The following is an 11,197-nucleotide window of genomic DNA, read 5'->3' on the forward strand; positions in this document are numbered from 1 at the left end:
ATAAATCAGAAACAAAACATTCAAAAACATTGAGTCAGGGAAAAAATAAGCACGATTAGAAGCTGATAAGGAAAACACTAAGTCATATGAAATATTTAAAATATAAATTGCATGAATTATTTAGTTTGAATTCAGGCAACTTCCACCTGGTCTGATTAAGTCTGAAAATTTTTTCTCTATATAACGACTCCCTCCTTCCCTCTTCCAGAAACATTCTGGAGTGGCTATCATATGTATCAGGCTTCATCCTAAGCACTGACTACAGAGCATTCAACAATGCAGTGGACTCTTGCTTGCTCTCATGGGCTCTTGACATTCTAGAAAGGGGAGATGAAAGCAGCAGGTGAAGGAATGGTTGAGAACGTGACTGCAGGTTAGGGCGGTGAGGTAGGGAGGAGCCAGCTCTGCTTTCTGTTCTGAGGAGCAGCCTCCATTCCAGGAGCCTGTGAGCAGTGGTGAGGTCTTGTGTCACGTGCCATGTGATGACTCAGTTTCCCCAACAGTTCTCCACCCACACTCCGGCAAACCTGTAGTGTCCTGTCATCATTTCTTTCCCTTTGTCATGATTAAACATTTCCTTATATTTGCCTTGATTTTTTTTCCTCAGTAGCCTGAGCTAAATGATAGCCTTTGACTCAACGCTGTTATAAGTACAACCTAAAGCCTAGGATTTAAACAGGGTTGTATATAGTGGTCATCAATATAACCTAACTTCTAGGGTATACTTATTTATTTTTTTAAAGATTTTTATCAAAATGAAACTTAAAACATTTTAAAATTCGTTAGGGAACTCATAATCCCAGTTTAAGAAATGCTGAAATCGTTAAGAGAGCACAGGTTGTAGAGTCAGGCAGTTCTGGTGTGCAGTCGGCTTTACCACTGGCTGGCTGCATTACCAAGCAAGTCATGTCATATTTAAAGTGCTTCGGATGGTACCTGGTGTATATTAAGTACAGTTGTAGTCGATGATACTGTTCCTGTTAAGAATCACAGTATTGCTGTTAGGACCCCAGGCAAGCTCCTTCTACCTCTGTGAAGTGCTGTGTAGCTGTATGGTGCAAATAATGAACCCTGTTCTTTTTACAAGCCATTGTGAGGATCAGAAGGGATGTTTGTGAAAGCATTTGAGAACTGCAAATTTTAATTGTTAATATCAACCTTAGCCCTAACCTCTGTAAGCACCTGGACTAAGGGATACTTTCTGAGTTACTGTAAAACAATCCTAGTTGCCTAAGCTTCAAAAATCATTTGTTTTTTTGTCTAGAGACAAATACTGTATTCCCATTCATCTGCCCTCCCTTTCTAAATACTTAATAGCTTATAATCACTTCCCATCGTGCCTTTCTTTCTAGAAAATGACGTAAAAATGAAAAAAAATGCTGAGTATGCTTTTATGTATATTCTAGACTTGTCGGATGTGGATTTCCTAGATGATTCTTCAACGGAGAGTTTGCTCCTAAGTGGGGATGAGTACAATCAGGACTTTGATTCAACCAATTTTGAGGAATCTCAAGATGAAGATGATGCGCTTAATGAAATTGTGCGATGCATTTGTGAAATGGACGAGGAGAACGGCTTCATGATTCAGGTGACCTGTCTTCCCTTCGGCACTGAATGAGGTAGTTCAGGTGCTCAGCACGTTCGTGGGGCACCTGTGTTCTCTTTTTCCTCACCGTCCTTTTGAAGATGGAGGCTTCTAGCTTAGCATCAAGTTTAAAGTACCAGTTGTAATGATTGGCAGATCTCTTCTCCAGATGAAGTAGACTGTTTTCTTACATGAGGATCTCTCTCGGGGGTGTTTATTATGAGGTCTTCTAGCTGAAATTCTTTACAAGAGCCATTAAGGTGGCTAAGCATCCACACTGAAGGGTAGACCATAGCAATTCTTTTCCTGCTGGTCTGGATCCTGTTGTTTAATAATTTATGTTATATAGTCACCCTTCAAAGGGTAGAAAAGTTTCCACAATATTGAAGATTAAAGGAAAGCTTTGTTGCAAAGATTACCATTACAAATAACCTCTCCCTGTAGAAAAAGTATCTTTAAGAAAAAAGGAAAGCATAACCCATATTTTGTGGTTACATTTGGAAGATTCGGAGATGTTAGTTATAGAAATGAAGAAAAAGTAATCATCTCTTTCCCCCTTTTCAGTGGTTTTCTCAATAAGGGAACTACAAATTTATAGGTTCACCACACAGGTAGTACTTTAAGAGGTTGTTACCTAACGCACTGCTACAAAGTCGCCTTTTTCTTTTTTTAATTTTTGCACTTCAATAAGCTATTTTTAAGAGTTCTAAGGATGTGTGAAATAGATGGGAGAAATAATCTTATGCCTTTTTTATGGTTAAACCAGTTTATCAAAGCACATTTTAATGGGTGCAACGAGAGGAAGTGCTTGAAATAGCTGACTGTTTCAGAAGTGAAATTTCTCGTAAGTCATCACTTGCTTTTGTTACGTGGATTAAGAATTGAACTGGTGGCAGCTGCCGCAGCCGCTGCCACAGCAAGACTCAGCCAGCTAGTTGAAGAGAAGGGGGTCTGTCTTGATTTCTAGCGAGTAAAGCACGGTTGTTTCCCGGCAGTGTGAAGAGTGCCTGTGCTGGCAGCACAGCGTGTGCATGGGGCTGCTGGAGGAGAGCATCCCGGAGCAGTACCTCTGCTACATCTGCCGGGACCCTCCAGGTAAGCTTCGGTCCCCGTGCTCATCGCAAGGTGTCTGGATGTCTTGTTACATACAGGTTCCATTGTACGTCAGCTGTCTGAGACACCATGACTTCTGTGTCAGCTAGACTCCGCTTCCATGTTAAAATTTAAAAGTGGTTTTCGCTGTATGTTATAGTTTCATTTTCCATATTAATTATTTAGGCAAAAGCATTAGCATAAATTCCTCAGCATAATTAACTGCCTTACTGGGAGGAGAGGGTTGTGGCTTTCACCTGAAAAGAACTAGCTCCTTAATCTACTCCTGTGTATTGATTTCTAAATAGATTAACATACGGCTATTTGAACGGACTCAGAGTCTGAACTCATGCTCCTCCTGACATGGTTTTGAATGAGTGTCTGATAGTGTTGCAAATGAACCTAACGTTAGAGCAGAAGGGATGTCCAGTTATCACGCCCAACCCCTTTAGTTTACTGATGAGGCAGCTAGGGCACAGAATGTCGCATGCCTCGTGCACAAGGATGGTGCTAGACTGGCCGCACTGAGAGGAAGACCTGTGCCTTTGGGCTCTCTGTCCACTAGGTGCCTTCCTCCACGCAGAGGCTCTCTGAGCAGCAGTGTCTGCATATCGTGTGCACTTCCATCTCCGAGGCAGAACCCATCTAGACATCTCAAATGAAAGGCTGCTGCCTTGTTCTGTCTATCAGAAATAATAATAATAATAATAACATTAAGAAGCAGGAGAGTTATCCAAACCTACATGAAGGTAGGCATTTGTTCATTCATTCATTCAGCAGCATTTATCGGATGCTTTCTATTTGCCAAAATCTGTGGTGAGAGGTAAGGTGATTGATTCTAACCACGCCTTCCTCTCTCTCACAGTATAGTAGGGGACACAGACATAGAAGCAACTAATTGTAATAGGAAATAATTACTATCGGTGGTGAAGATATAGGATTATATTGGATTCTGTGAGCTCTTAGATGTGAGGGAGGGGTCCTTAGTCAGTTAACTAGAACTCTTTGTTTCGCCCAGTTCAAAACAAATGTTAGTGAGAGAAACAGGTGCCCCTGTCTAATTTCTATCGAGCCCTTTTGGCCTTTTTAGAAAACAGATGACAGAGACATAAAAAATGGAAAGCAACACACTCAAGGTTCCTCTGCAGGTGTGACCTGCCACTGACCACATCCTTTATGGAGTTTGTCACTTTAATGTCAACTTTTTCTACAGGTCAGAGATGGAGCGCAAAATATCGTTATGATAAGGATTGGTTGAATAATGGGAGAATGTGCGGATTATCATTTTTAAAAGAAAACTACTCTCATCTCAATGCCAAAAAGATAGTTTCCACACACCACCTGCTTGCTGATGTCTATGGTGTTACAGAAGTCCTGCATGGGTTACAGCTGAAGATTGGAATCCTAAAGTAAGTGAAGGGCGCCGAAGGGAGGGGCATACTTTAGTGTGAATTTTAATTTAAACTAAATCGGTTGGCTTTTTGCAGGTTCAGATTAGCAGCTTGGAAGACAGAATAGATATTTGAACAAATTTTAACTTTAGAAAAAAGGAAAGGTTAGTAACTTTTTGGATGAATAGCTCCTTCATGCCTATTGTCCTGGAATAGAGAAGCGTGGGTGAATAACAACGGCGTCTAGTATTTCAGCAAATGTTAGTCCCGTCACACTGTTTTGTGGGCTCACCTTGTGCACAAAAGTACAGTTGCTGTGGTGAACCCTTTGGTGTGTGTCCTCCTTCAGGAATGCTGTCCCGATGAAATAGATGCAAAGGTATATTTTTAAATTACCTTAAGATTGGCTTTGAAGGGAGCCAATAGGTCATGTAATCCATTTGTCTCCTGTGCGCCAAATATGTTTTAGTCATCCCGGGCAATTTCTCCTTAAAAACAAAACAAAACAAAAACAGAAAAAACACTGAGCCTCCATACGTATCAGAATGTTCTTGAAGTCCTTGTTTTTAGTTCTTCCTAATACCTCCCTAGGATTTCTCTTTAAAAGTATACATATTTTATATAGAACAGGGTGATTCACTGGTTCTTCACAAGATTTTCTTTATTTTGACTCACTTGCCTGGGCCGGGAACGTGCCCCTTCCCTTCCTTCCATCTCCGTCCCGCCCCTCCCACAGTGGCGAGGCCCACTGAGTACTCTGTCCCTGTGGTTCCTTACCGTCCCCGTCTCTCTCCTCACCAAGACTGTCTGAGCGGGCTGTTCTTCTCACGTGAACAGTTGCCGTACCTTGTAAATTCCCGGTGGCTCCAGTCTTGTGTTCTTTCAGTTCGTCCTTCATACTGTTGCCAATGTGATCTAGTGAAAGATAAAGAGGAGTTTGTCTCTTTGGAGCTTAATATACCATCGTGTCTTCCCAGTGCCCAGTGAGAAGAGTGCAGGCTTGTTCAGCATGCACTCTGAATCCTTCCACGATGCGTATTCTCTCTGTCATTTTGTTGTCATGTGTTCCCTCTCCTAATTTTTCCCCCAAATGTTCCAGCTGTACCAAACCATAATCGCTGAATGAAGCATGCTTTTTCATAGCTCCAGGCCTTTACTCAGAGCCAGAATAACCTTCTACCATTAGTCCTTCTAGCAAATGCTTTTTCACGATTACCTTCCCAACTAGAGCTGATCGCATCCTTGGCAGACTCCATGCGTTTCAGGCACTTTGGTGCACCTTGTTTATGTCTGCCTCCCCTTACTAAGCCATGGATTCCTTGAAGGTAGGGCTTGTGTCTTATTCATCATTTTATTCCTAGAGGTTAGTGGAGGGATAAGTACTCAGTAATTGTTGAATGGAATTTGCTTCAGTTTTATGTCATAAACCTGAATATGGATTTATTTGTAAAAAGGCCATGCAAATGCTAAAACTCAAAGGAGAAACTAAATTATTAAGCTAAGCTTTTTTTTTAAAACCTGGTTGTCCTTGACATCAATATGAATTTCTGTACATTCATAATTTCACTAAGGATTTCAACTGGACAAATTTTGCCTTATGCCTATAGGCTCTCTTTGTGTTAATTTTTCTAATAATAATAGTTATTATCACTAGCTACTATTTATTGGAAGTCTACTACAAAACCTGAAATTGGTGGTTTCATGTGCTATTTCATTTAATCCTTACAATAAAGTTCTTACTTTGCTTGATAGATGGGTAGTCAAAGATAGAGGTTCTGTAACTTGTCCAAACTCCTCCTCTAAGGCACAGCAGGATTCAACACGTTGGACTATTGAATTACAAGTCTAGCTTTCCTTCTACTATGCCTTTTACTGTTGAAGAATTTTTGTATTTTCTGGCTATTAAACTATTAGGGGTTCAAAAGATAAAATTTATAATTTCAGAAACAAGGCTTATTATTAGAAAGAAAACTAATTTGTTTCCTGGTATTTATCTAATTTGGAAATTATCAGTTCACAAACATTATTGAGCCTTCTCAAAGGTTTATGCCTCCAGAATATCCTCCTTTTACTTACTACAGAATATGATGAATGGATTCCTCTTTTGTTTACTACAGAATTTTAATTACTACAGAATTAACTATGCGATATTATGCTCACATGTTTAGTGAGGATGGGGGTAAAGGGATATTATCATGGACGGTTAGTGAGCATGTAATTAGCACAGCCTCTTTGGAGGCCACTTTGGCAGTACCTGTCAGAATTAAAATGTGCATACGTTATCTAGGAATTTCATATCTAGAAATTTATCTGACTGATAAATTCCCACTTGTATGCAGAGGTACACACATGCAAACACACACACGTGTATTGGCGGGGAATTGGTTGGTGAGACTAGACTGCAGCACATTAATACTGTTCAGCTACTAGAGTGAAAGTAAGGGAAAATCTCTATGTACTCACAAGGCAAGATGCCCTTACGTGTTATATATGAAGAAGGCAAATTGTATGAGAGCCCCATTTGTGTAAAAAGAAAAAGGGTGTGCTTACCCACTTAAAAAATAATTTTATATGTACAGAAAAAGTGTGGAAGATTATGATTGCCATGGCAGGGAGGTTTTTACTTTGTACACATTTATAATCTGAATTTTTTGTCATGAGGAAGTATCACTTTTTGATTGACTAAAGATGTTAAAATATGCTCATGTAAAAGTTTTTCATGTTGTACAATTTTAAAAAATACAATGAAAAATGAGTAAAAGAAATGAATATATCAGATGATGATGTGAACTATCACAAAAGTACATTCATTATTGCTTTTCTACCTGAGTTTTATTTCTATAAAATTATGAAAATTTACATTTTGGATGAAGTTCTGGGGCAGGTTAACCTAGAAAGTACCTTTACTTTTGTCTTGAGTGCCTGACCTCCTGCTAACCTTGTTCGCTTGGCAGTGGTCTAGGTCTTCAATAGAGAGGTGGGGATCGGTCCACCTAAGTCAGTACACTGAACATACAAAAGGCATGGATAACTGAGGGTTAACTATGTAATTGTACCTTCTGAAATTTATTGTGGCATTATACTTGTTACTGGACTTTTTTTTTTCTGAGCTGCTGTTTCTCCAACTTTATTTTAAGGAATAAACATCATCCTGACCTTCGTCTCTGGGCTTGTTCTGGGAAGAGGAAAGATCAAGTAATTGCTGGGGTGGAAAGAAAACTAATGGTGCAAGACACAGTTAATGTGGAAGAAAAGAAGTATCATGTACAGAACCATAAAGAACCACCTCGTTTGCCCCTAAAAGTGGAGGGAACTTATATAACAAGTGAACACAGCTACCAAAAGCCACAAAGTTTTGGTCAAGACTGCAAAACTCTCGCAGACCCTGGGAGCTCAGATGATGATGATGTTAGTAGTTTTGAAGAAGAACAGGAATTTCACATGAGAGATAAAAACCGTTTACAATACCCAGTAAAAGAAGATGGAAAGCCCGGAAAGGTATAACTAGTTCATTTGTCTTTGCTTGGAAATACGATAGAACAAAGGAAAATTTTGTGAAATAAAACATACTGAGATCCCAGATTTTACTTACATTTCCAAGTTCACAAGTACCTTGTTAGGGTAAAGACATTTTTTGCTTTCGCTACAGGAGAACACTGGCCATTTGAACATTTAATTATCCCCTAATTCAGAAATGTAGTAATTCATTAAACTTTTGCCTTAACAAAAGTTTCAAGTTTATAAGTACACTTAGATGCCTCTAAAAACCATGAGCCACATTTTTTTCCAAATGAGAATGTCTGCGTGTGAAGACATGAAAGTGCATGTGGGTGTGTATATATTAATATAATTTGTGTTCCTTTTGTATGTGTTTTAGATAAAAAGTGGCACTTTTTATCTAAAAAATCATCTTTTTAAAAATTATAGCATATTTGTATATACATATCAATCACATTATGCACTAAGTTGAATTCTTATAGCTCTGTGTACATTGAATATTTGTAAGCTTATTTCTTGTTCACAACTTAGAGATGTCGTGCCTTCATTTTTTATTGATTTTTCAATTAGCAATACTGCTTTAAAATTCTTTATTTTTCTGGCCTCTTTTATCAAGTAAGTTCTATAAATAAATACTTAACTGAATTTGAAAAGCTTATATTACCCGAAATTTTGTGGTAAATTATTTTGTCAAATTAATATCCCTCTTATGAAATGAGTTATTGCTGGTGAAACTGAGGTCAGATTTTGTGTGTGTGTTAAGCTGTCTGCACTTTTTAAGTTTTTAAGGGGTTTTTCTCTTTCCCTCACCTCATTGATTTAGCTGCCATAATAAAATCCAGTCTGCAGTTAATTAGGCTTTATACTAGCCTTTGCCAACTATCTTAATTTTTTTCCATCACTGCTTTTTGCCTTCACTCCACTTGTGACACAGCTTAGATAAACTGAGGAAAGGGTCAGTCTAAATTAGCTGGGCTTTCTAGTTACAGAATATAATTAGCTCCTTTCATTTCTTCAGCAGGTTTTATTGAAGGCCTTCTACCCTGTGTAGCACTCACTCCACTAGGCATTGTGAAGAGACATAGCAGGCATGTCTGCTTTTCAGGACCATCAGATGTAATTTAGTTATGTGCTAGTACTTCCTTTAAAAATATTCTGGGAGTCAGGTTGGATTTTACCGATCATTGTGGGTAATGAGATTTTTAATGCATCTTTCCCTTTATGACATTACATTTCATCCAATTCTTTGTTTTTTCTGTTGGCTCTTTGGAGAAGAATTCAGCTGAAAGGAATACAGTATTTGTTTATAATGATAAAAAGGGCACTGAAGACCCGGGAGACTCACATCTTCAGTGGCAACTCAATCTCCTTACACACATAGAGAATGTGCAGAATGAAGTCACCAGCAGGATGGACCTGATAGAAAAAGAAGTTGATGGTAATTTAAGAAAGAACTGAAATACAATTGCTGTAGTCTGTAAAGTGTATTTATTACACTTTTGAATAATTTAATTGAAGTTATTTGAAGTTTTGAAATTATGGGACAAAAACTACAGATGCTGTCCAGGCTGATGGTGCTTTGCTGCTCCCTTTACATTGTATTTAACACATCTGGCATTTAGGGTCTTTTAGTCTCAAGACAATATGACTGGATATTTTAGGGATTTTGTTTTTTAAGATGGATATTTATTAAATATTGCCCACCTGCCAGGCTCAGTATATACCATATGGAATATTTTTTATTCAATGAAAAATAATATTATTATTATTCATTGAATAATATTATTCAATAAATTATTATTCTATAAATAATATTCAATGAATATTTTCATTGAACTGTGGGTTTTTTTGGAAGTCAGCATAAGGACTTTAAGCATATTTGAAATATGGGGGAAAACATTTTGTTTTCACTTTGGACAGTGTTTGTTTAGTGAAATTAACAACAAAGAACTCCTGCAAGTTTAAGTAGATAATCCTTAAGTTTGCATACACATTTTCAAATGTTTTTCTTTTATATTTAAAAATTTTATTGCACCGGAGGCCTAAGGAGTGGACAGGAAAAATGTTATCCCAATTTTATAGTTGAGAAGATAGAGTAATTTAGATTACTCGATTCCTAATCTAGTGTTTTCCTATGCTTTTTGACTCCATTTTTTTAACCTCATAGATTGTACCTCCTGCCCACCCCCCCCTTTTTTATTTGCAAAAGTATGTGCTGCTTTCCTCCCCCAGTAAGTTAGAGTTTCTACTGCTTCGTTTTTCCCTGTGAAAAGAAGAAATGGAAACCCATTTCAGAAGCATCTTCCATTTGGTTATAAGCCAGTTGTAGAGTTAGTTTAGTTAGTTTTAAGTAGATTTTTTATATATATAAATTTATTTATTTAATTTATTTATTTTGGCTGCATTGGGTCTTCATTGCTGTGCGCGGGCTTTCTCTATTTGAAGGGAGCGGGGGCTGCTCTTTGTTGTGGTGCGCAGGCTTCTCATTGCGGTGGCTTCTCTTGTTGTGGAGCATGGGATCTAGGCGCGCTTCAGTAGTTGTGGCTTGCAGGCTCAGTAGTTGTGGTGCATGGGCTTAGTTGCTCTGCAGCATGTGGGATCTTCCTGGACCAGGGCTCGAACCCGTGTCTCCTGCATTGGCAGGCAGATTCTCAACCACTGTGCCACCAGGGAAGCCCTTAAGTAGATTTTTGAAGAAGAAGAAAATGCAACTTGATGCTATCCCCTATTATTATTAATAAAAAGTATAGAATGTAATTAATTGCATTCTGCCTGAACTTCTAATATGCTTCTTTTTTTTTTAAAGTACTGATAAAATCGTGGGAATGAAAGGACACTAAGAAATTGCTACCTCCTTTCCTTTGTTAAAAAGAACTTCTAGATTTAAAAAAATGGTTAGAGTAGCTAAGTTTCATTTAAAATGGAGATGATTTAAGCCTAAATTAATAGAAAGCTTGAGCAGGAACAGGGAATGTTGTTTCCTGTTCCAGAAGAGGGTAAAAGGAGACACTCAAAATGCAGTTACTTTATATCTTTAAAAGGAAAAATTACCTAAAATCACGACAGATAGAACAACAGATAAGGATTACTAAGAGGGGCTAGAATTCTTGTGGGATGAGGTGTAGAGGATGCTTAACTGCTCAGAAGTGACTTCTACAGATTGGCTTTCTAGCGAAAGGGAAGTGAACTCTTTCTCCGTCACTTTTTCAGCCTTCTAATTATACCATTTTTTGACTGTTTTCAGTTGCCGTTTAAATGTGTTTGTTCTTCTCTTCTCTCTTTTAGTTCTGGAAAGCTGGCTTGATTTCACAGGGGAGTTGGAGCCACCTGATCCTCTCGCGAGGCTGCCCCAACTTAAACGCCACATCAAACAGCTCCTAATTGACATGGGCAAAGTACAACAAATAGCAACTCTCTGCTCTGTATGACAGCAGTGAACAACACCTAATGCAAAGAATGTGGCTCTGTTCAGTCGACTAATTTTTATTATCCACACGGCTGCTAAGTGGATAGTTAAAAAGCTTAGTGATGTTTGGTCATTACTGATTTGTGACATCAATAGGATGGCACCTTGGAAAGGAAAATGAAGAACAACTTTATCAAGGAAGCTAATATTAAAAAAATTTATGAG

At 38.3% G+C, this 11,197-nt stretch overlaps 1 protein-coding gene across 7 annotated transcripts in view; it reads left to right on the forward strand.

Moving 5' to 3' along the window:
- Positions 1-10,994, forward strand: part of PHF20L1 (PHD finger protein 20 like 1) — a gene marked incomplete at its 3' end in the record, with an annotated part of 74,958 nt that extends 63,964 nt beyond the window's left edge. For all 7 annotated transcript variants that reach the window (XM_079722771.1, XM_079722770.1, XM_079722772.1 and 4 more), the window contains 6 exons: positions 1,407-1,588; positions 2,581-2,680; positions 3,891-4,086; positions 7,206-7,566; positions 8,842-9,004; positions 10,852-10,994. In XM_079722771.1, the coding sequence (XP_079578897.1) occupies positions 1,407-1,588; positions 2,581-2,680; positions 3,891-4,086; positions 7,206-7,566; positions 8,842-9,004; positions 10,852-10,994 (1,145 nt within the window). The remainder of the gene's footprint in view (positions 1-1,406; positions 1,589-2,580; positions 2,681-3,890; positions 4,087-7,205; positions 7,567-8,841; positions 9,005-10,851) is intronic.
- Positions 10,995-11,197: the final 203 nt, after the last annotated feature.

Source organism: Hyperoodon ampullatus (genome assembly GCF_949752795.1).
Source record: "Hyperoodon ampullatus genome assembly, chromosome: 17".
In the NCBI taxonomy this organism is placed as follows: Eukaryota; Metazoa; Chordata; class Mammalia; order Artiodactyla; family Ziphiidae; genus Hyperoodon; species Hyperoodon ampullatus.